Below are 26,032 nucleotides of genomic sequence, written 5' to 3' on the forward strand. Positions count from 1 at the left end.
ATGGGACAAAGGCCTTTTGCTCCATCTATTTTCTTCTAGAAAATACTGCACTTTGGAAAAGAAGTGAAAGTCTGGGACTGCCTCCTAATGTGGCCATGCTGTGAACAACTAGATCCTTCTGAGGGCTTCTTGCAGCTGCCTGGCTCCTCAGGCTCCTCTGTGCCTGCATGTCAGCATGACAGGACTGGCCCTGGGAAGGCTGCAACCAGCTCTGTGAGCAGTGGGGCTCCCCAAACCTGCCCACCTTTCCTGCCTGGCTCCTGCAACTGCACCCAGGAACCCTGTGACACTTGATCCCTTACAAGATCCCTTCACCCATCATGACACACAACCAGAATCCCTCAAGTTTCAGTGATGAAATCTTCTTATCACTCCCTTCTGTGAACAGCTGTCCTCCAGTGTGTGTCACAGTCTGCATGACCCCACGGCATCTCCAGGGTATCCATCCCAGCCAGAGGGGCTCCAAGACACTGCAGTCCCACTCCACACCCTGCAGCTCTGCCTGCAGTGGGTCACCACACTGCCCAGAAGACTTTTCACCATCCAAACTCCTGCCAGCACTTCTCACCCTCCCTTCTCTGGCTGCTCCTGCAGTGGAAAAGTTCTGGGCATCCCTCACTCCACAGGCAGCAGCATCCCTGTGGCCACATCACACAATCCAGCCTCCCTGGGCACCAGGACTTCAGGCATCAGCACTGAAGGGGCTGTGTGAGAACAGCTGAACCCTGAAACACCCACCAAGGGCTGCACAACAAACACCCAAACCCGCAGCGAGGTTCTCCTCGCTCCCTGCAGGACAGAGCTGAGCTCTGCCAGCAATCCCTGCAGCCAGAGCCCCTCCACTGCTGTCCCACCTCCTCTCTGGGACACGACAGACACAGCCAGGCTCCCTGCCCTGCCAGCCCTGCAGTGTGCACAGCAGGAGAAGGGACATGGCTCGGATGACTCCATCCTCTCTCCTGACTACACAGCCCCGCCAAGGTTCACAACTGCTCCTGTACTCACAAGCCATTCTCTAACCAAGACTTGCCTCTGCCTAACAAATTCTGAGAAATCTCTCTTTTTAAAGATACACTGTCTATTTGTTTAGAGTGTCTTTACTTTGGATTTTTATTTCTCTTTGTTATTGATGAAAAAAAGACCTCACCACTCTGAAGCTGCTAAAAAAATATATATATGCCCGGCAATTTCTCAGTTAAGAAAACCTGATGTTTTTCTCCCACTTGGTTTTGAATAGTGCTGAAGTGATCATGGCAGTTTTAAACCAATTACACAGATACTGTGCTATCCTTTTTAGTAGGCTGCCACAACTCTTGGCATATTTAAAAGACCAAACCAGCTCTGATTCCTACTGTGAGTAAGTGATATGCCATAGGAAGCCTGCAGAAGGAAACCAGGCCCTTCTGTAATACCTGGACAAGGAATCACTCCCCATCCATTTTGTTTCCCTTCTATTATTGCAAAAAAAAAAAGACTTAAAAATAGACTTCTGGTCACTAGAGATGTCAATTTTGCCTAGGTCTCAGATTTTTGAGGTGCATTTGCAGATGCAGCAACGGCACATACAGTATTCATCTAACCTCAAACAAATTCCTGCCTGTGGCAGGGGAGTTGGAACAAGATCATAATTTAGGTTTCTTCCAATCCAAGCCATTCTGTGATGATATGAAATTCCAAGTTGGAATGGGGAAATTGCATCTTTAATTTTTTAAGTATGTATTTTTCTGCCTGAGGCACAGATCATGCGGAAGGCTAAAAGCAACTTGACAGTGTTCTTTAAGAAGATGTGAGATCAGCTATCCTGAGCATCATTCACCTCCAGAGCTCCAGCAGAGCCACTGCCAGTGTCCCCAGGACAGCACAGAGACAGGGACAGCCACGGTCAACGCCACCAGGGTTCGGCAGTGACCCCCGAGGGCCCATGCAACACCAGGTCACAGCTGCAGGGGAGGGGCCCTACCTCTGGATAAGAGCTGCGGAATCATTCTCTCGTTTCCGTCTCTTCCTCTCTGCGTAGCCCCTGAACGCCCTGGGAAACCATTTCAAGCCATTAACCAAGTCCACAGCTTGGAAGTGGAGAGGACAAGGGACACACAGAGGGAAGCTCTGGGCACACAACAGAGGCTGAACTGCCCAGGGGGGCCGGGCAGCACCGCGTGCGGGTCAGGGCACTCAGACCACAGCTCCTCACTCCCCAGGGCTGCTCCTCAAACACCAGAACGTGGCCCAGAGGAGCACCCACCATCCCTGGGCTGCTCCTCAAACACCGGAACGTGGCCCAGAGGAGCACCCACCATCCCTGGGCTGCTCCTCAAACATCAGAACGTGGCCCAAAGGAGCAACCACCATCCCTGCTCTGCAGAAAGGACCTGGGAGCTGCAGTCACACCCTCTCTGCACACCAGCATCGAGAGGGACAAAGTGTGCCAGTGACTAAGGGCTGCACTCGGAGGATGAGGATGGTTTGGTGGGATCCATGTAGGCCTATCAGGTGTAGCCACCTAACCTCCTGCCAGCTGACAGACAGTCCCTAGCACAGGGAAAGCACGAGTGGATATGATGGACAGGAGAAGAGAGTTTAGCCAGGACACCAACAGACAAGGAATTAAAAAAAATTAAGATTATACTTACGAGATGCTAGAGATTCCAGGAGATGCAGGGAGAAAGAGAGAAAAGAGGAATTTATTAGTGCTCAGCCCCAGCCAGTGTTCTGAAAGAATTCTCACTCCAGAAGGAATATTTCTTGTTAGGTGGAAGGAAATTGCTTTTTAAATTAAACATTTCCCAGTGGTGAGACTCCTCCTTGACTGAGCTTCATGCTCCCTGGGGCAGGGCTGACATGTGGCTTGGAGGCAAACAGACCCAGAGAATGTGCAGAGGTACAAGAGCTGAGTGTGGCCTGTCAGGCTGCAGAACCACAAGCTCCTGGAGCAGAAAGAGCTGCTCCCACCATGACAAACGCTGCTGAAGCTGGCTCATGCTGCCTGCTCCATGAAGGGAGCGAGCACAGTGGGTTGAAAACACTGGAGCAGAGGCCAGGGGTACCTGGAGAGCCACTTTGGGGAGGTGCCCTGATTTTCTGGAGGAGTTTCTGAGTCACTTCTAGAGGCAGCACAGAAGCTCCAGAAATGTTAACCAAGGAGCCACAGCTACCAAGGGACTTGTGCTCCTCAAGGATTCCCTTGGGGCACCATTCCCCAAACTAACCCCACGATGGCCTTCAAGCCTTGTAAGCCCAGCCATGGGCCATCATCCTGCAACAAATCTGCCCAGAAAATACAAATTCAGACAGCAAAGGCTGTGTCCAAATGTGCTGATTTTGCTCATGGTTTGTGAGTCAGATCAGAACTGTGAAATATCATTAACTGTTATCAGCCAATATTTTTAAATTTTTTTTTTCTGGGGGATGCAGCTACCCCACTCCTCAACTCCAGATCCAGCCCTCCCAGCATGAATCCTTCCAGGTCTGGGCCAGTCAGGGTTATCCCAAGAGAAATAACCAGCCTCTTTTCAGGATTTGGGGAGGGAAAAGCAGAAGGGAAAGAGGAAATGTCAGAGAAACAAGAGTACAAAAAGGACACCAGATTAGACAAGAAAAAAACAGAGCCAGAGAGCTGAGGGTGTCCCAGACATTGGAAGAAACACACAGGAAAAAGGTGACAAGGCTGGGGAAGGGCCTTGGGAGGCAGAACAGCACCTTGTTCCCCTCTCTGCTTGCCTTGGTTTTCCAGTCAGGTAGGAAATACTCAAAACCAGGAAGGCAGCACACCCTGGCAAGCTAGGTACAACCTGGAGAAAAGGCTTCCCTCACTCTCCTGAGCCCTTTGAGAGCTGTCTCCTCCCAAACACAGCACCCATGAGCCAGCATGGAGTGTGGAGGGAAAGGCTCCTCCCAACTCACACCCCTTCTTGCTTTGCAGGGATTTTACTGACATTTTTTCACACGTGCAGAGCTGCAGGGCTTCCTTATGCCAGAGGAAGGCACCTCTCTGGAGTGAGGGATGCAGGGCAAGCCTGGACCACCCTTCCCTTGGGAAGTGTGTGCAGCAGAAGCAGCTGGTGGAGGGTCTCAGCTGGTGATCCACAGGATCCTTGCTCTGCAGAGGCAGCCAGGCCACAGTGTCACAGACAAAATCAGGGAAGCAGAGAAGAGCAGGGTAGCCCAAGGAGTTAAAGAAGGTAAAACCAAACAAATGAGAGCAGTAGGGAAGAACTGGTAAGTGGGAAAGAAAATTAACAAGAGACAAGTTTCTCTCTCTCTTTCTCATCCCTAAACAGTGATGCCAAACACATAACTCCTGCTCCACACTCTGGGCTTTGACCTTGTCCAGACCCTGAGATGCAGAACAAAAGCCACAGCAGTGGTTTCACTTACGCTTGCATAGTTGTAGTAGCAGTGTGAAAACTGAAGAGGTTCTCTTTTGGGAACCAGGTTCGTATGGGGACATCATCTGCAAGAGAGAGAGAGCCTGAGCACCCAGCAGGCACAGACATCCTTTAGACAGCCACATTTCCTCCCCAAGCTCTTTCTCTCAGGACTTTTCTTCAGCACCCTGCCCTGACTGAACAGTTCAAGTCTCATCCTCCTCATATAATTGCACACTGCCTCCGAGTGTTCTGTAAATTTGTGCTAAGCCTGTCTATCAGGCTACTAAGTGAAGAATAAAAGCTCTATCTTAAGCACTGGAGATTAGAATAATCCAGGAATTACAGAATTGACATTTGAACTAGGGAAAAAAAAAAACAGGGGAAAGAAACATTTTTCATTAAAAACATTTTCCTGTCTCTGTCTTTCCCTTTGTATCATTGATTTAAACTGTCCCATTCCTCCACTTCTTTCTGATACAGCCCAGCAGAAGATGAAAAGCATTTACCTTCCACTCAGAACAGTAAGCCTGAAATATCCTCTTTTTTCTGCCACTGAAGTTTCAATAAACCCCTCTCACACCTGCTCCTGGTGACATGGCCTGCAGGAGTTCCCCTGGTTTAGAAGTCAAACCACCCATCAGCTCCACAACCTGCAGGTAACTGAGCTGATTTAGTCACCTCTCTTCGTAAACTGGCCTACCCAAACCAATTGTGGGATTTTTTTCCCTATTTCCAGAGCATCAGAACACTGCATCACCTTCACTGAATGACCACTAAGACAAAAAGCAAAATAAGTCACCAATTATGTGTGTGATGACCAGGAGGAACAACCTGCCCAAGCAGCAGCTCCTGCTGAGAACCCTCAGGCTGGAGTCAGGCAGGCAGGGAATCAGAGGGATACTGAAATCCACTGCCACAACACTTGTGAGATCTCAGTGGACTGGATTCTTGGGGCTGGAGGCTACCTGATTTTTCATCTTGCTTCACACCCAATTTGTGACTCCCTTGCTTAATGCCTTGCCCCATGTTGCTGATTGTGCCTTGCCTCAGTCATTTAAATCTTCAGATCTGATAATATTTAATAGTCTGGCATTGTCAAGGTATTTTTTAATTCACTTTCACTGGCCCAAGCCCAGTCAAACTCCACATACCCACTGCAGGCATAATTACTACAGACCAGCTATCTTACAAAATGTTTTGTACAGATCATCATATCCTACAGATTATTCCTTGAAAGTACAGAAAGTGGTTGCAATTACAGATGCAAAAAATGCTAACTGCAGCTGGGGAGCCTTCCTTTGAAGTGCAGCTTCCAAGAAATCTATAGAAAGCTGTAGCAGACACTCCTTCTCAGCTCACAGTTTACGTCAAGTCTTGTTTAAAGGCACTCCAAGGAAATATATATGTTAAATGAAACTGCATTCCAGTATGCTAAAGATTTCTGATGCAGTCCCAAAGTCTGCTCTCCTCCGAAACACAGAGACAGAAGCAAAGCAGAACAACTCAGACTGTAAATGAGTTACTTGTTTGAAGCCTTCAACCCAGAGAAGTGGCGAAGGAGAAGTTGTACAAATTCCTTTTTAGCCAACAATTCTGTATAGGCATCTCAGGGACTACTTATCTCAAAGGACTGACAATCTCTTCATGTGTTTTACAGCTTTTAAGCCACAGACTTTGGTTCAAAGCAGAGCTTATGAACAACAGCTAATATCCTTAGGAGACTTTGCCTGCACCACTGCTGGGAGCTTTCTCTCCTTTTTTCACAGACTGGAGTTAACTTAGGAAAAATATCTCTGCCCTCCACACAGCACTCAATGAGGAATAAAGGATTTGGGACCCTTCAGAGGGTAGAACATCAGCAGAGGAGCTCACAGGTGGGGACTGGGCAGTACAGCTCAGCTCCAGAGCTCACTCACTGAATTAAAATTCAGATTATGGATATAGCTGTTGCTGCCAGGAGCAGGTAGCACATCCTTTCTGGCCAGGCAGAGCAGCTTGTTCTCCTTTCATTTCACCATCAACTGTGAAGGAACAGTGGAGCCAGGGGCCTGGTAAGACTGGAGGGACACCACCACCACATCCAGCATCTCCAGCCACTTCCCACTGCACCCAAATCCCAGCACCTCTGTCTGTGAGTGGATGTGTCTGTATCAGATGCTGGGAGCAGCCCAGGAGATGGCAGCTTGTGCTCCCCTGGAATGGTGTCAGCCATCAGAAACTCAGCATCAAAACCCATATTCAGCGATGCCAATGGGGCCTGGCTGCCGTAAGTGCTGGTTTGCAGCAGCAACTTGTCACATAAATGCAAACAGAAGCAGCACTGTCAGGTGAACCCTGGGGAAATCAGCCTCTTCTGCCTCCACTCCTCTCTGCTCCCTTTCCCCTGCTAGCCAGGCAGGAAGGACGTGCCAGGGAATTCTTGCAGCCTGTGGCACTTGTGCTGTTCAGTTCTGGGGTTATCTCTGAGTGGCAGCACTTGGATAGAGAGTGCAAAGAAGACCAAGCTGAGGGAATTCTCCTTCCATGGTGCCAGTGCTGGTATGGAAATTAGAACTGGGGACACAGCCCTTCCTGTGCAGCCACACATGTCAGGACCCAGAGGCTTGAGATGAGCACCCAGGGGAGCTGCTGAAACATGGAATGCCCATGGGGGCATCCACAGGTCCTGCACTGGCCACTTTCTTCCCATTTAAGTAACTACTCTGACACATTTTCAGAAAGACAATCTCCACTCCACATTGATGACTAGACCCAATGAAAATGGCTGCCTGGCTGAAAAGAGATACTGAAGTCCAAGGCCCAGTAACAGCATCTCTTGCAGGAATTGCCAGCACATGTTTTCCAGCAAACACAGCTCCAGCTATGAGGAGTTAAACCCCTCCATTAATGTTGTGGAGCTTTCCCTTACTTCTGTATCAAGTAACTTCCTTCAGTCCCACAGTGCAATTCTGATTTGTTCAGGTGTGCTGGTTTGGGCTGGGATAAAGCTCATTTTTTTCAAAGGAGCTCATATGGGGCACATGCAGTGTCTGATGTGAAGCCCATAAAGTCCCAGGGAACAGAGGAACAATGCTTAAAAATCATGCACAGGATTTTAGGGGGCTGCAGTTTTTCCACACATTTCATAATCAGCTATTTTTTCATTACTATTCTTCAGTTTAAGCCATATATTCCTGTAGCCACATAACTTCAGGTATCTAGGCATGAAAATATGGTCCAGGACCCAAACCTTTGGTGATTTTACCAAAACAGTAAACAGTTCTGGTAAACAGGTATTTATCAGAAAACTGTGAACTCAGGGAAGCTGGACAGTTTGATCTCCACAATCCTTATACACAGTTTCTTTTCAAGGAGAAAACCCTGACCTTTCCTGGCCAGACTCTCTGCTCTAAATGCCTTGATGTGTGTTTACAGAAAAAATCAGACAAATTAGGCCAGACTCTTTGCCAGACACATACAGGCAAAGATGGACTGCACATCCATTTATAATTCAAAGCACACAGACTGTGACATGTATTTGATTAATGGTTCAGTTTTTAAAGACAATATTTTTTCTTTTTTTTTTTTTAATGGAATGGAATAATTACAAGCCCTATTCCCTAAGAACAATGAGCAGGGAAAAAAGGAGGGAAGAAAGTGCTAGTATTTGTAGGAAGCCCATGAGGTGGCACTACATGAGTGGCTTCCAGCCCTGCAAACAAGAATTTGGGAACACACCAAAGTACGGAACACCATACCTTGAGGCTTCCACAGAGCAGTTCACAAAGATTTCCCCTGCCCAGCAAGAGACAGAGAGAGGATCCTGCTCTGAACTGCCTCTGGGATGAGCATGGATGCAGGGTTTTGACAGAGTCCTTCCTCTTTTGCTCTTCCTCCACAGAAAAGGAGCTCACTGAACTGCATGAAGTCATGAAAACCACCCAGAGCAGGCACTCTGGATGACCAGGAGCTAGGATGAGTTGGCCTCCAACTGAGCTCAGCTTATTGCAAACTCCTCCTTTGACAATCCCTTTCCAGGAATGCTGCCCCACAGTACTAGAAGGGCCCAGGATCGAAACCCCTGTGCTGGGATGAGATGGGTGTCACCTTTCGTGTTACCCTGTGTGGTGGCTGACAGTCTGGTCAGAGGGACAGAGTCAGATAAACTTTCAGATAGACATTCCTCTGTGAAGTTTTGAGAAAGCTCAGAGAAAAAATTAAAACATTCCTGCAGCTGACGTTTTGAATGTGTTGTTAATTGTGAAATGTTTACAAGAAGGGTGCTGTTCCTAATTAACCAACAGTGTGAAGAGTATTAATTAAAAACCAATCAGGTCCACCTTTATTGTAACTGTCTATTAAAAAAATGTGTAGTTTCTAATAAACTTTGCATTTTACCTTCTGAGACCTTAGAGTCTATAGATCACTTTATTCACCCATCCTCAAGAGAACAACAACAACCCAGCACTCACTTACCAGACACTCGATCGACGCTGTACATCCTCTCCAGCCTTTTCCTGTGCCACCCAGCCTCACCAGGTGGGTGCTGCTCCAGCTCAATGGACTGCTGGGAAGGGGCAGCCAGCCTGGAGCAGTTGGGGCACTCCTTGGAGCCCTGGCGGCCGCCCGGCCAGGCCTTGCAGTGCCGGACGCCGTGCGAGCCGCCGGCGCCGTGCGCGTGGTGGCCGTGGTGACACTCCTCGTGGGCAGCCCCCTTCATCACCACCAGTTCCATGCTGTCATTCTCGTGCTCCGACAGCATCGGCCTCTCACCAGAGATGGTGTAGACTCGTGGCTTGGGGCCCTCGCTCGGCATCTTCTCCGCCTGCTCCTCGGTGAAGCTCCTCTCGAATTTGCCGTCCGAGATGACCGAGAGCCTGCGCTTGTTCTGGGCCACCTGCTGCATCTCAGGGGAGTCCTCCTGCCCGATGTAGGAGTCTGCTAGCAGGTGATCTGGAACAAAAGGCACATTTTCCTTAAAGCAAAGCCCCACAGACACTGGCAAATTCAGGAGGCTCTTTGCTACTGCTGTGTAGGGGAGACAGATACAGGAGATACCTGCAGGAACCGTTCAGATGAACGTGTGCCCACCGCCACCTTCTAAACCTCCAGAGCAGGCATTGAAATGAGAGAGATTTCTCACAGAGAGGTCCAATATTTTAAGCATGTGTGGCCACCCAACAACCCTAGCAGCAAATGCAGGTCTTGTTGCACAGCCTGAAAATGTTGCCATGCAAGACAGCCCTGGTTCAGCTGCAGCCCTGTTCAGCCACACGAGGGCTACAGAGCTGGTCACAGTCTGCAGGACAAGGACCAGCACCACCTTCTCCAAGTGCCAAACTCTGAGTGTTTGACGCATTAAGTTCTTTCAGAACACTGGCAAAGGGGCAAACCAACAAGGTTTGTTTGGTTTTTTTATTCCTCCTGATTTTCTGCCAGGTGGTTTGACATGAAAGAAATGTAGCAAGACTTCAGCTGACAGCTGCAGCACAGCACCCCGCTCCCGGCACGCCCCGGTCTCACAGATGGCCACGGCTTGGCCTGTGGGAGCTGCCCTGTAAGAAAACACAGCCGCTCCTTTTGCAGGGTAGGAAGATCCAAAGGAGAGAGGCCCATGAGTGCAACTATCTTTGGAGCCCACACACTGGATGAAGTGCCAGGAAATCTCAGCATTTCCATGGCAATTCCATGCATGAACCCAACAGTAGCTCCCACCCACCTGCTAATCCTTTTTCAAGTGGCTGTTAATTACCTCTTACACTTCCCTTCAGATGGGAAGCAGCTCAGGGACTGGCAAAAAGGCTCAGCAGGGAATGCTTTATTTATGTGACTGCTACCAAAAAAATGAAATCATTAGTGTCCAGCCCAGGCAGAAGCACTTAAAACAGAGGCAGAAAGCAAACCCAAGCATTTATTTCAGCACATAATTATGAAATATAACTTCTTCAGCTACCGAGTGATGACCTGAAAGAACTCATCCACAATTTGAAGGTTTGGCTACCTTGCAACTGGCCATGAAGTGAAGGAGGAAGAGGAGAACGACCTCTGGACAAGAGTGGTGGTGTATGTGTGTAACACGGACCTTTCACTGCTGCCACATTCTGCTGCCCATGAAGTCCTCCTGGGCCCCTCTGAGAGGAGCCCTCCCAAGCTGAGGCCATACACAGTCAGCTTTTGAATCTGAAATCCATCCTGGAAAATGCTCACATTGCCCAGGGCCTCTCCCTCTGCTCTGTCTGCAACCAGAACTGAGCTAGTACCAGTACAGGGTGTCACCCTTGTCTCGTTTTTCTGCTTGAGATACAACTTCCTCCAGCACCACGAGGAAATAAATCAGTCTCTGCTCAAGAAGTGACTGTCAGGGCTGTTCAGGCTGACACAAGTCAGGTTTCCTTTCATTTGTCTCTTCACAGTCTCTAGATACTGGAGCTGGCCAGGAGGAGACACTGTAGGAGTCCTGAAGAAAGAGCTGTGCCTTTTGAACCTGCAGCTGATGCTCTGTCCAGGCTTCACATGAAGTCAAAAATCCACGTCCAGGTGTAGTGAGGGGTAGTGCCCCTCAGATACTGCCCAGGTAATGTGAAAGGCTGGCAGGGCTCTACTTTGCCCCATGGTCAGTGTGGACATTTGCACCTGCTCCGGGAGGAGCCTGATGGACAATAAGGGCCATTCCAGTGGAAGAAGGTGCTCCACAGGCTGTCATCCCAAAGCCTGTACCCACCTGCAGGGTACAGTGTCAGAGAACAGTGCAGAGAGTGGTCACAGGCCCCAGAGTCTCTCAAACCACATGTCACCCCTCAAGAGGCAGCAGGTCCCCTGCATCTGCTCTCCAGCAGCTCAGATCCTCCCCAGCTCCAGGATTAACTGTGCTCTAGAGTGGGCATGTCTTGGGAAAACACCACCAAACGACTCCCTGAGATCTGCCAAGATCTGTGCTCGCTAATAGTGCCAAACAAACCATTTTTAAAATTAAAAACAAAGGCCAGCTCTAAGTACTCATCTCAACTTGTCAAATTTACTAATCTGTGTGGGCACAGTGACGCTACAGATTTCTTAAGACACCACAAAATCGTGGCTGACAGCTGCCCCGTTCCTCCTGAAACTGATATTTGTATGGGAGATGCACAGCCTCCTCAGAGGGAACACACAGGAGTGTCACCTTCACTCACACACTGAGAGCTCTGGAATTCAGAGATCCAGGAATTCCTGAGCCCTGGGATCTGTGGCTAAATTGAAAAACGAAGTCCCCAAAGCATAATATGCCTGAAAATGCTGATGATCACAAGAGCAAAGAGACCAATTCCAATCTCTGTTTTATAAGCAGTGAGGTCTATTCAGCTCTGTAAAATTTACAGACATTTCAGGGGGCCATGACTGGTTTCAAGTAAGAGTAAATTTTTTACTGGAATCCTGGCAGGATTGACCAGATATATATGACATAAACTACCTACCTAATCTAGCACGCAAAATGTGAGGATAAATCTTTCTTCCTACCTTACTTGCCCCCTCCTCAAGGTGTTTTCACTTGTACTTATATAGGAGTTTTCGTGATCTACACTACAAAGGGCTGCCAGCACACCAATGTGCTTTCTTTTTGTAAAACAATCGGATAATTCTTCATTTTCATTCAATTTAGCACCTTCAGTAATTACACACTGGAGAAGCAACTTCATATGCAAAGGGAATACGAAGCTTTATTCAAGAGTAGTCATTAATAAACAATTTATCTACAGAAAAAAATAATGTGGAAGGAAAAGAGCTTTGAACATCCATCATAATGAATTATTGGCCTGTAGAACAGAATCCACACCATTTCAGGAGTCTGTGCGTTCACATACACGAGGTCACACACACCAGCAGCCCTGAAATGTGACCTATGACCCTTGTCTGTGCTTGCAGTGAACAGGATTCAGGTGCCAAAGCACTGCACCTGCTGCCACAATGGCATTTGGAGCGAATAGTTTGCTTCTGCTAGGAAAGAAGTCAGGTTGATCCAGAAATCAATGCTGGATTAGAGCTGAGCCACAGTGATGCTGGGAGAGGAGAACCAAGGGACACTCACAGGAGCTCAGCAACGGGAGCTGCCTTCTGGAGTCAGCTGCAGCAGGCTGCTGTTAACACCCTCGCCTGGAGCTGCTGCTCCCTTTTTTCATTTTCACATGGCTCTTGCCACCTCTCCCACTCCCAGCTGCTCCATCCACCTGCCACGGCAGCCCCAGCCAGCGTGACTGGGCAGCCTGGCACAGCTCCCTCCCCTGCGCCGACGAGCTGCCCTGGGAACGACTCTGCTCCCCCACCTGCTGCCTTCACAGCAGCACCTGTGTCTCACACAGCTGCAAAGCTACTTCGGACCAGATAAATCAGGTTCCTCAGGTTCTTTTCACCTTGATTCTTGCTCTATATGCATGAGGAACTGAGCAGCAAGACAAAAGAAAGAAGACCAGTGTGCTTGATCTGTAGAAAGTGTGTCCATTGGCACCAGAAACATCCAGGTGGTATTTCCATCACTTCCCTGCCCACCTGGACCAAGTCCAGCAGGGCTTGACATCCAGTCCTGCGGGCCAAACCACTTCTCACCCCCCTCATCATGTACTTGAACATACAATCTTTTGTCTTTTTGGCTTCACTTGCTCCTGTCTGACACTTCTTTCTTCACCCTCCACACAACACTGCCCAACACAGGGCACATGCATGACCAAAAACTGACAGCAGTGATAATCTGTGCTGGGCAACTGGCAGTGTCTTGGGAAAAAAAGAACCCACATTCTCAGTACATGTAGTTCCTGGTGATTAGGCATTTGTTAGTACTAGATACTCACAATACATCCTTTCTCATTCAGTAACTCTAGCTTGAGCACTCACTCTGACTTAGTGAACTGTGGGCTTGCACATTTTCCTTTCACTGCCACCACATTTCTCCAGAGCAAGGAACACACCGGGATCAGCCCCAGCTGACTGATGCTCATCCACAACTGTGGAGCCAACTCCTATCTGCTGCAGACTGCCTTGTGACCCCCTGGGATGAGAAGTTTATAAATCAAGGCAGAATATAGCTACAAAGCACAGACAGGAGCTCCAAATTTATTCCTGTATTTAGCAGCTAAACTGATGATTAAAGCACCTCAGATTTAAAGCCTCCGCTCCAGCATCAGAGGCAAAGCAGCAAAGGGGAATCCAGATAAACCCTATTAAAACAACATCTATCATCTCAGCAAAAAAAAAAATTCAGAGAGACAGTTCTTTCTTCCCTGTTCCTCCTCAGCTGGAACTCTCTGGACCTGCTGTTTATGACAAGTAAGTTCCAACTTCAAATCAAAGAACTGCCACAGTCACTGAAGATGAATGGAAAGTTTTTGGGTGTAGGTATATGGCTTTGCTCATAGAAGTAGGAATGAAGTTAATGATGTTTTTACCTTGCACCAGGAGGAATCCAGCTGATTCCCTCAGCAAGGGGAGCAGAGAGGTGCTCTGGCCGGAGCTGAGGGCGCTGCAAAACCCATAACAGCCATTCAAATGGCACAGCTGAGAAGTTTCTCTTGCAATCTCAATTCCAAGACCTCCCACATGCCTGTCACTGCCCCTCAGGTGTGCTGACAGGTCCCTTTCAGAGATGTAATGCAGAGCTTCTCCCCATGCCAGCTCTGTTCTCCCAATAATGTGACCCCTGGCACAGGACAGGCAGCCCACCTTGCTGGGCTCTGGGCTGAAACCTGATCGAGAAATAGTCATGGGAAAAAATGGGAACTTTGTTCAAGTTATTAAAGCATGAGGCAGGGATATCAAAATGGAAGATACAACAAAAAAAAAAGTAACAGTGGCATTTCAGCCATGCAGTAGCTTCAAAACCAAATGAGTGGATGGAATCAGAGAATAGCTGGGGTTGGAAGGGATCCTTGAAGATATCCAGTCCAAGCCCCTGCCAAGGCAGGGTCACCTGGAACAGGTGACACAGGAACATGTCCAGGTGGGTTTGGGATGTCTCCAGAGAGGGAGACTCCACACCCTCCGCGGGCACCTGATCCAGAGCTCTTTTTCCTTCCTCATGTTGAGGTGGAACTTCTTGTGTTTTAGTTTATGGCCATTGCTCCCTGTCCTGTCACTGGCACCACTGAACAGAGTCTGGCACCATCCTCTGACACCCCTTGGAGATATTTATGTGCACTAATCAGATCCCCTCTGAGATTTCTCTGCTCCAGACTAACCACACCCAGCTCCTGCAATCTCTCACCAAATGAGAGATGCTCCAGACCCCTCATCACCTTTGTAGCCTCTCCAGCAGCTCCTTGTCTTTCTTGAGCTGTGCACAAGGACCTGCACAGTGTTCACTATGGGTTACCTGAGGCCTGACCAAGCCAGCCCCACCATGACTTTACTGGGCACCACTCACCCCACTGTTCCTGAGGAGGGAATGTCACACACTTCTTGCAAAGCCACAGGCAACAGGCAAAGGCTGCTTCTGGAAGGGAGCTGCTCTGAGAAACCAGAAGGTCACTTAACTATGACGAAATGGTTCCAATTAGCCTTCCCTGCTCAAATGGGTTTCGAAAACAAACAAACCCAAGATAGCATTGACCTGGCATCTCATAGGTGAGTAACCTTTTAGTCTGGCCTGTAACATTAATGTGAATAGATGAAATTGCTACTGTGAGACACAACCCAAAGGAGCAAGTGGCAGCTCCATCACCGGCCTCAGCATCTCCATGGTAACACCGTGACCTACGTCTTTGTTCCCTTTATAAGCCAACAACATATTCCACAGCAAGTTTCAGGATACACCCACACCATGCTTGCACTGGCTGATGCTAGAAGCCCTCAGAGATGAGATTTTACATCCCTGCTTTGTCCTGAGATCAGGCCACCTACCACTTCAGGCACCCTCCAGAGCACAGGCTTTTCCCAAAAAGGCCACCTCCACCTCATCAGCACAGGGATACACTGAGAGCAGGGCCAGCTGCACTGCTGGGTCTGTCCTGGGGACAGGGCAAACATCCTCTAGAGAAAAAGGCCAACCTGGTGCTTACTCTGAACCAGGCTGGGCTGGCAGCTCCGCAGTCTGAACCCAGGAAATGGAAAGATCCTCTCAGACCAATGCACAGCTGCAGCTTTACTTGCTGGTGGCATAGGAAGCTCAGCTCACAAGTTACTCAGCCTGAAGCAGCTGTGAAGCCTCACCTGGAGTTTCTCTAACCCCACGCCAGTTTCTGGCAGCATCAGGAAGCTCCTCCGTGCCTGGCTGCTCCCTCCACACAAACTCACAGCCAAAGCCCAGGCTCCAAACACAAGTGACTGATCCAGTGGTGACTCCACACCCAGCACAGGCACAAACATGGTTTTCCTCCTGCCACCCCTCCCCACTGCCACTTGGCTTGGGGAAGCTCACAAGGGCCCTCTTCTCCTTACACACTCACATTGATGACTGAAAAATCATGCAAAATCATGCATCATGCAAAAAACAAAGGAAAGACACAAAGATGACTTTTTTTGAGCTTAAGAAGAAGCTTTCCCGGTTTCAGGTAACTGCCCCCTTTGGTTTGTCCTGCTGCAAACCAGTAGCCATGCTGCTTTAGCAGGAGCCATGAAGAATTTGGCTCAAGGCCTGCTAGACAGCTCCTGCCCAAGGCCCATCAGCTCTGCAGCACCAAGGACACCTTATATTTGATCTCTCTCTCATTTCCAGAACCTTTCCCACACAGCTTGCCCAGAGCAGCTGGTCACAGCAGGCAGCCCAGTGCTGCATTCTACAGCCCCCCACTCCAGCAGCAGCAGCTGCCCTCCCAATAACCCCACTGAGCAAAACAGATTTAAAAAGTAACAGGAAGAAACTCCCACAGCTCCCTCCCAATCCTCGTGTCTGAATCCCAGTTCACCAGGACGGATCCCTGCTTCCCCAGACAGCAGGGAATTTCTCAAAGGCACTGCTTGCTGTCCTTTTCAATGTCACTGCCCCATGCCCTGGTACCTTTTCTTCTCACAGTTCCAGAGCATGGAGATAAAATCTAATGTGCATTATCTCAGTGTGGGGCCTCTGACACCTAAGCTGGAGAATGTCCAAAATTCCATGAGCTCTGTGAGACTGAATGATTACTTATTCCATGCTTTATTCTCTGCAGCATTTTACACTTCCCTTTCAGATTTTAATCCCTTTCTGTATCTTTCTTCTAAGTCTGTCCCAAGAGATGCCCACTTCTACTTTAAAAGGTACCGGAAAGCTACAATAGTCAGCAAAGACTCTGGCCACAGCCTTGGGGGCAGAATGAATGCTGAATGTGGCAGAGTGCTCTTCATGGGAACCTTCCCAGACCTCCAGCCTGCATAAATAAGCCAGCAATTAACAGAGGCAGGAAGAGAGCAGGAGATGCATCACCACTCTGGCACCAGCTCCCTCAACACATCCATATCCTGTCACCTGCAACAAAGTCCAAACCTCCCTTTCTTTCTAATGCCTCAAAATATTTTAAAGACAAGGGGAAAAAAATCTGAGTGATCCCAAAGGGACAATCCCTCCATCTTCTGCATTCATACCCCGCCACCAGGCAACTGCCCTGTTCCAAAAGGGAAACAAAGGGAAGAAAACTCTGTGTGGTCAAAACCTCTGAGAAAGAGGAGAGGTAAATGCACCTCCCCAGTCACCTGGAAAAAAACTCTTCCAAAATAAGACACAAGAGAGTTGCGTAGGAATAGTCCCACAACATTTCTCAGCCATGAAGTTCTTGGGCCTCACATCAGGAAGAATCAGAAGCTGTAACCAACAAATGCTCCCCCTCACCTTTCTTCCCCCCAGGTACACCCTGCAACACCTGCAAGCCTCTCTACTTCGTGCAGCTGTGCAACTCCACACTGCCCCAGGAAAGCAAGCAGAGCATGCACACTGCACTTTTACTGAAAACAGAAGGTAAACACAGCCTTGCACATAACTCAGCCCCTGGACGAGGCAGCTGGCCTGTCCTGATGATCTACAATCCCTCTGCAGCTCTTCATTACCACTCCCCAAATTCTCCAAGACATTCTGCCGCACACAAACACACAAGCTCTCCAGAGGAACCACCACAAATAAAAGTTACAACTGAAGAAGCAGCTCTTTGATCAGCTGTGCAACGTGAAGTTATGAGGGATGCAAAAGCCATTATATCTTTTCCTTTCCTTGAAGTCAAGGGACTAAAAAGATAAAAAAAGGCAAACTGAAATGGACAATCCTCAGAGAACAAAGTGCAGCAGAAGTGGAGCAAGTTGGGGCAGTGTCTGCACACTTGGCATCTTCCTCCACATCTCCATGGATCTCCTGGGGCTGCCTGGGGTGTCAGAGCTTCACTGCTCTGCCGAGGAGCTGAACCAGCAGATAAAGCACCAAAGATTCACACCCGCCTCATTTTCTGCATGAGGATTGCCCTGCACAGGGAGAGAGAAGGGTTCTAGCTCTTGGGTCCAGAAAAGGGGGATCCTGCCCTTCCCTCCTCCATTTATGCCTTCATTGTCCCACTGCTGGCTCTACCACCTTCCTGCTCCTCAAAATCCACACCTCTTTTCTTTTCACCTCTCACTGCATTCATCCGTGACTTTAAACATTTCTTAAACCATTTTTTTCTGGGCTGAACCAAGGCTCGCTTCCTTTCAGTCATATTTAGGCCAGAGCCTTCATCCCAGCTCAGTCTGCTGGCAGTGCAGGGAGCACCTGGCTGCAGAGCTGGGGTTATGACAGCAGAAACAGGCCTGTCCCACAAGGTGCAACACTCAAGGTGAGAGCTCAGAGTTGACAGACACATACAAGCACTGAGGACTCCATTCTTTGGAGCACTGAGCTTTCAGGACCTAAGGCACCAACACATGCAAGTGGGAATTCAACCACAGCATGCAGGTGGTTCTCACTGCTCACATTGCCTCTGCCTGCTCCCTGAGGAGCTGGAGCTAATTCAGACCCTCTGGATCTGTGCTATGCCTTCAGCTTCTGCAGCAGAACCCTTCTTTTTTCCCTGGAGTCACTGGGTGGCAGCTCATGCTGCAGCTCCAGCACCCTGCCCAGCCAAAGGTGAAGCCTCCAGAACTTGCACAAGTGATCCTGAGATGGAATTTCTGCAGGAAGGAAAGATGTGACTTCCCTGTGATCAGGCTGCTGGGATGAACTAAAAGGAGCCAAATTTTCTACTTGCTGTGTTTTTTATTGGATAGCAACCTTCCTACTGGGGTTATTTATAAAGAAGTGTTACAGACTGTGTTAAGTTATACATTGCAGAATTTCAAAAGATGACTTAAAAATGACGATTCTTTTTTCCCCTCCCCTCTTCCTCAGAATTTAGAGTAATTTCTAGGGAATTTTATTCCTTTCCAAGTGAATACTTAAGGATCCCATAAGTACTGTGGTATTTCCAAATGTGTTTCTCACTGCTTCATTCTTGCCTGTGGCAACTAAATTCTCCTGGATTCAAAAACAATCTCAAGGCTGTTACACCAATGGGCAGTGGGTGAAAAGGCTTCCCCAGAGAGCTTATGGATGTCACAAGCACAGACAGGGCTGAAATGCTGCTCTGGGGAGCCTGGCTGTGGCACGTGATCCAGGAGTCACATCAGCTCCATTTCCATGCTCTCCTAACCTACAGTCAGAGAAACCAGGAGCACCCCAAGGATGAGTTAAACAGCAGCTTTTTAAGCGCATATCAGAGAGGCTCCCACTCCCTGGATCTGACCAGTGCTGCCCAGGCCTCAGGCACCTGAACAGATCAGCAATTTCCTCTTGTCTCCATCAGATATTCTCTGCCTGGCCCCTACATGACCCCACAGGTACTACAAAGGCAGTACAAAATGAGCAGAAGCCAACACTTCTTCCTGTTGAAAACTGGGGGGGGGTGGGGGGGGGCTGCAAAAAGGACTGGCAGAGACTCCAGGTGACAGAAGCAGCTGCAGAAATGGCCACAATGGAAAGAACAAAAAAAAAAAAAAGGTTTGCACCAAATCCCAGCCTTTCTCTCCCCTTCTCTTCCTACCTCCATGTGCTGTTCTTAGACCAAATATTAAAGTATCCCTGGAGTTCTTCATGAAAAGAATCCAAGAAAACCTTAGTACATTGTCTTAGAGCCTTTCCATTCACAACATTACCACAATTCAGCCAAGGACAACTTGAAGGTCATTAAAACAGATCCAAGGCAAAAGGAAAGTACTCAGCTGGCTGCCATAACTGTGTGACTGCTCTTAGAGCAAGAGGCATCTCCTGTACAGGCTTAAACACACAGAGCTTACCTAAAATGATAACATCACACTACATTACATTCTATTTAATAACTTTGTCCCCTGCACAACAGCACAGAACAATTTGTTACTTTTTCACACAGGCTTTCTCTGGATTCCACAGGATTTTCTGTAGGCTTTACAATGAATTAACTGCCTGCATAATATTTTCTTTTGTCACAGAGAAGACACAGCCATGTTAGAAGTCAGGTGAGTTTATCCTGTGCTCTCCTGCCCATCAGGCAGAACTCATGATAAGCTGATGGGGACAATATCTACATGGAAAATACTGACAAATTAGCCAGCACATGTAGTGCCCTCACCTAGGCAAATCTCAGTTTAACCCCTGTTGAAGCAAACCCCTGGAATAAATCCAGATGTCACCTCTGCCAGCAAGGGTTTATACCAGTGAACAGAATATAACTCACCTGTTTTTTATACCCCAGTGAAAGCAAGACCTAGGAGTCACAAACCAGTGCAGAAGCCTTGTGCAGCTGCAACTTCTCCTAAGGATATCAGCTGCAGGGGTGAATTTATGACAGGGCACTTGTCCCCTAACTGAATTCATGCCCACAGCCCACCCAAGCCTTGGGTCACCAAACTGCCTTTTCTCCTTAGGGGCAACTCCTCCTACATCTCTGCTGCTAGATCTCACTCTGTTTATGACAGAAAAATAAACGTACTTTCATTCTAAGGCTATTAACCATAGGTGCAGGCACACACAGGCATAAACAAGGCACATCAGTTCTCTTACCTGAGCCATTTCTGCCTTCAGGATGGTTTTGTGAAAGGTATTCTCCAAAAGCCCTCGCCGCTCTGTGTCCCAGCATCAGGAGGCAGCCAAGGAGAGAAAGAAAGAGATTTGAGATGCTTAAAGGCCAAGGAAAGAAGGAACAGTTCGTTACCAACACACTGCTGTGCTCCTGCAGCTGCCATTCCCTCAGCCTCAGGTGACACCCGTGGAAATTCACTGCCAGAGCAGAGAGGCTTCCTCATTACACACCAGGATTCCAATGGAACATCTGGTGGAACATCAGTGTTTCCCTGGCCAAAGGGGGAAACAGAGCTGGACTAGAAGTCCAGGATTAGTTTAGGCATTAGCTTCTCTATAATAAAAATGAAAAAACAGAATTGAAATGCACCTGCATGAAATCTGTGATGCACACAGGAACGGGCTCACTGTCTCCAGCCCCCCTGAGTTAAGCCCCTCCTGGCAGCCCAGGAAGGAGGCATCTCCAGCCCAGAGCTAACCACCACTCCAGGCTCCTACGGGTCCTGAAAGCTCCCAGCTGGGAGCCATCACAGCTCAGATGTGGATGCTAATGCCTATTTTACCTACCTGAACCCTAAGTTCTCAAGCCCCAGCTATGTCAATATTTGCATTACTGGACAAGCTTATTTGAGAGTCACCCACAACCTCCCACAAAAGCAGTTCCTGCTTCTCTGATGGATTCCAGTCCTGTGGGTGACCGAGATTTTACTGGAATATATTAAGAATCAAGCAAGCAGGGTGAGCTCAACCCTTATCACACATCCAGGCCTACGTAAGAGAGCAAACCTATGAATATTCCAACCAGGGAAGAGCTTTCTGCTTGCAATTCACACAGGAAATTAATCCTTAGTCAAGGCATGGAATACAGTAACCTCCAGACTCCAACTGCCAGGGCATTTGTAATGTCCTGGTGCTGTGATTGCTCTCCTGTATCTAACAGATCTGTGACTCAAGAGAGCCAATACTAGAGCCAGGTTTTCCCCAGCCATCCATTTCCCCAGGTTTGTAGAACAATTTCTCCAAGGTCTGCAGCTGAGCTCCCACTGGGCAGCCCAGGGTGGAAACTGGCAAACAGGGAGGTGAAACAGCCATCCACTTCCTTGGCAAGCCAAGCCAAGCCAAGCCAAGCCAAGCCAAGCCAAGCCAAGCCAAGCCAAGCCAAGCCACCCAGAGCTGAGCACGCTCAGCCCTCAAGCACATCAGCATCTCCTGGGGAAGGACAAGATTTGCTGCAACAGGGAAAACTCTCCACGTCGAGGCATCACACCCACTGTCCTCCTCCTTCAGAGGTGTTCAGCCTCAGAACATCCTCTCCAGTTCAAGCTGCTGCAAAAGGCTCATAATGACCATTAAATACCTAAGTGGAAAATGGCTTTGACCTCCAAAGCCACCTTCTGCTTTGCATATCCCAACTTGTGTAGCCAGGATCTTCCCCGCTGCTTTTATGCACCACTTCTCAGAGAAGAAAAGGTTAACAAGGCTCCAATGCCACTTCCCAGAGTGACTTGGGCTGGAAGGAGTGGGAAGCCCATTTGTCATCCACAGCCAGCAACACAGGATCAATATGAACAATGAAGAAAGAGTAATTTAATCTCCCCGGGACTAAATTTCAGCACAGTGAAATGTAAAATGCTTTGGAGTAGCATAGCTGGAGCTGTGCAAGAAAAAAGGTTTAAGCTTCTGCATCTTTTCATACTAACAGACAATGCTGAGGTTTTCCCTGTTTTTGGATTCTTACGTGTTCAGTTCCAGGCTGTACCTTTAGACACTGGCTTGAGGTGGCAGCTGCCCAAACTGTCCTCCTCAGTGCTTAGTATCTCACAAGGAGGCTCTGTCACATGGGGAGCTCTACAACCAGCCCACAATCCCCACTGTGAAGACCAAAGGGGTGACCATTGTGGTTCACCCATCCAGGAGGACAAGCACCTCATGGATGTTCCTGGCACCTGCAACCTTTCTGTCCAGGCAAAAAGCAGGACTTGAGCCTGGAGCAACACACAAATGCAAAATCAGGAACTGGAGTGTGGCTGCTTCAGGGAAGTGGTTGAGTCAAAATCCCTGGAAGTGGGGATGCAGCACTTGGGGACATGGTTTAGTGGTGGATGTGGCAGGGTTTGGTTTGCAGTAGGACTCATTGACCTTGCAGGTCTTTTCTAACCTTAACAGTTCTATGCTTTTAACATTAGGCTACTCAGCTGCAAGAAAATTCCTGAGCTACTCCTGTACTCCATCTCAGAGGTGGTTAAAGCTTGGCAAAAGCTACAGCTGATCTTGCACACCACCGGCAACAGCACGGCCTTAGTAAGATGGCTGGGCATGAGATTCCAAAATCTTTTCCACCAAAACTTCTGAGACTCCAAGGCTTCCCATGGAAATGTTTTGTATTTGCGAGTCATCACTAACCATTCACAAACAGAGCATGCACTTAGACCATTGGGAAAAACTTAGAAGCTTCTCTTTTGCATCAGCAGTCATTCTATGTAGAAAAAATAATAGCAATCAAGTTCTCAGGTAAATTATCAGTGAGAGAACATGGTGATTTACACAAAAAATGCTGAATTATGATGATAAATCTCTAACTAGTTCAAAAGCTCCACAAGCTCCAAATTCATCTGTCATTGTCTCCATTCATCTCTTTGCCAATGCCCGAAGCTGTTTTGTCTCTCTGAAAATCTGAACCAATGCTTCACCTTTAGCTTGCAAACCACGGGCTCAAAGAAACAGTACAAAGCATTTCCTAAGATCAAAATTGATAACTAGCTAAGACAGAGCCAGAGAAGCACTGCTGCCCTCCAGCCCACCATATTCCATGGTGAAAAGAGTGTCACTCAGAAAGAGCTCGAGCTGGAAGGTGCTGCAGTGTCTCTGACCTCACTCTTGTTTCCCTAGGCAGAGGAGGGAGGATGGTACAATCCAAGGTGCCAGAGCTCCTAGAGAAGAGATCAGGCCATACCCAGAGCTCTCGTGCAGGTCAGAAGCACAGTTGGGCATTGCTCAAAAACATTGCTCCCTGCCCAGGCTGAACCTGCAGCTCTGTCCTGGCCATTCCACCTGGTGGCTCTCAGACCCTTCAGGCCAACCCAAGAGCAAACAAACGTGGCCACGTGGGCACAGCTCCCCAGCCCCGGCGAACACAGCACAGTGTGCAATGGGGGGTTTCCAGCCAATTACACCCGAAATCTCACACTAATTATTCTGCCTATTATCTCAGTGGTTCCCTTCTACATTCCTGCTTCCCGAGCGCCATCGGCTTCTCCTTGGCCGTGCCTCAGCGGATCTCCCGCAGATGTCTGCATGCCCCTTTGCCAAGGGGACTCTGATGGCCACACTTGCTCCTAGTGGCTACTTGCCCCTTGCCAAGCCTTTTGTGTTCCTTCTGTGCCCTCACAGTCATCTCAGCTCACCAGCACCCACCTGGATCTGTGCCATTTCTCTGCTCTCCTTGGCTACCCATCGGCTTGATCAAAATAAAGCCAGAGCAAAATTCAAACAGATGGTAGCTGTTCTATTCATCCTATTCTTTTCTCTCTCTTTTATCTATTACCACAAGTCACACAATCAGACTTTTCTCTCAGTTCAGCTCTGTCTCCACTGCCAATGGAGTTCAAGCCTCCTCACACCACTGGACAGCACTGGACATAAACCCCTTCAACTGGGTTGAGCAGAGTCTCTGAGCAGAGACACCTTGGGATAATTTAACTGCCAAGAGATGAAAAAGAAAACTTGTTTCACATAAATGAGATGAATACAAGGTGCCTTACAGCTCCATAGGCCAGTGAGCTATAACCCTGAGTGTATGACACTGCAAAAGCTGCATACCAATGAGCAGGTAGCACTGAGAGGTGATCAGCTGATGACAGGACAAGTTTAGCCCTGACTCATCTGGAGAGAAGTTTTCATTCTAGTGGCAGACCAGACCTGCATGTCACACAGTCAGCACAGCTTGATTTAACAAAAGGACATCAAGCAGGGACCAGAGCTCTAGAACACTCTGCTGCTAAGTCTAACCAGCATAGACAAGCCTCAGAAAACATCAGCATTTCCTCCAGCATTCCATCAGAACAGCTACAGGGAGGGAAGGAGGGACAGGGCAGCACAACAGAGGCAGCAAAGGCAGCTGCCCTTCTGGGGCATTTTCCAGAACTCGCTGTGCCTCAGATGTAAGAGCTGGACTCGGGTCTGGAAGAGAACTGTGAAGAGGCACAGACAGTCTAGACAGAGATTTGCTTGAAGGAGCAAAGCCGCCAAATAACAAAGATCTCAATTACAATGTAATAAGCACAGAATGGCTTTCATGTCTCTGAAATAATCACATCAACGGGATAAAAGGGGCCTTGATGCACACGAGCAGCTATGAGAAACTGATGCACATAAATTTATCCACCAAACTGACACTTACAGAGTGAAGAAATGCAGATTGAAACACTCAGAGATACAGGAAAGACCTCAGATAACTCCATTTAGCAGCAAGCTAAGCAAAACCTGGACTATTCAGGAGTATTACATGGAAAAATAAAGAACACCCACCACCTTCTCATGCACCTTCAGAAGTAATGCCCAAAGAAGTTGCAGCAGGAATCTGTTGTGACAGCATCTGACAGTGCTGCATCTCAGGCATACAGGAGAGAAGAGACCTGCATCATCAGGACCTACATCCTCCTACAGCAGCAATCCTGCTCTTGTCACCAAGCAGAGAAGGGAACACCTCCAGCACAGCCACAGTTAACAGCTCAGTCATTAAAGACTGTTGACACCTACCTTATTTAAGCCTAATAGTAACAATACCCTGACAAAAATTAGTTTTCTCAAATATCTATGTAGAGAAAGGGTAGCTGGAAAATTTTAATTTTAAAATTCTCATACTCAGTAAAGGGAGATTGGATGTCAGCAATGGGTCTTAGAGACCCCACAGTATTGGAGCAATTTATGACCACAAAGTTTGGACAGGAGAAGAGAGGAAGAGCAGGCAGAAGTTAAAGGGAAAAGGCAATCAAAGAGACAGTTCATACCACTCATCAGATAATTCAGGACTCAAAAGCAGAAAAGAAGAATCTAGACTCCATGAAGAACCCCAAGCTAAGCCAAAAATCACTCACGCAGTAAGAAGCCTGGGATAAGGTACATGGTCACTTACATTTCATCAATGAAAAATCTACCCTTTCACAGCAACTAATGCTGTGTTCAAAGCCACTCTTCATCCCTCTCTAGGCAGGAAGAGAGGGAGTGAGACCAAATTCTTATCCCTCTGTGGGCTATTCTGGACTAGATGCCAAGGTCATGGAATTGGGCAAGACAAACCACACTTTTGACTCAAATATTTCCTGAGCTAACAACTGCAAGAAGAGATGGTTCTGGAACACCCAGCAAAAGCCTCATGTCTGCTTGATCTCACAGTCACGCTCTCCCAAAGAACAGCTGTAGGCCAGCACAAAGCAGAGCTGCAGGAAAACATCTGCTTTATTGCCTGATTTGGGGTGCCAGTGTTTTCCTGTAGGTGTCAAGAGGGCAAGGGCAATGAAAGCCCATTTCTGAAGGGCTTTGGTTCATCTGCACCCTTGGAAAAGTTCTGAGGAAGCCAAGGAGCACAGGTCAGACAGGAAGAGCCAGGGCCCTGGAGAGGCTGTCAGCGGAGGGGCAGCACCAAGGTCACCGCTCAAGGACAACTGCGTCAGCCCTGCCTTCGGCACTGGGGCCCAGG

At 48.3% G+C, this 26,032-nt stretch overlaps 1 protein-coding gene across 3 annotated transcripts in view; it reads right to left on the minus strand.

The window, feature by feature from the left end:
- Positions 1-26,032, minus strand: part of NSMF (NMDA receptor synaptonuclear signaling and neuronal migration factor) — a 44,996-nt gene that overhangs the window by 15,979 nt on the left and 2,985 nt on the right. For 2 of the 3 annotated variants that reach the window (XM_053962343.1, XM_053962342.1), the window contains exons 2-4: positions 20,317-20,378; positions 8,823-9,299; positions 4,375-4,450 (exon numbers count right to left, since the gene is read on the minus strand). In XM_053962343.1, coding sequence (XP_053818318.1) covers positions 4,375-4,450; positions 8,823-9,299; positions 20,317-20,378 — 615 coding nt within the window. The remainder of the gene's footprint in view (positions 1-4,374; positions 4,451-8,822; positions 9,300-20,316; positions 20,379-26,032) is intronic. The other variant, XM_053962345.1, reaches the window with a different exon arrangement.

This window comes from Vidua chalybeata, chromosome 21, assembly GCF_026979565.1.
Source record: "Vidua chalybeata isolate OUT-0048 chromosome 21, bVidCha1 merged haplotype, whole genome shotgun sequence".
Lineage (NCBI taxonomy): Eukaryota > Metazoa > Chordata > Aves > Passeriformes > Viduidae > Vidua > Vidua chalybeata.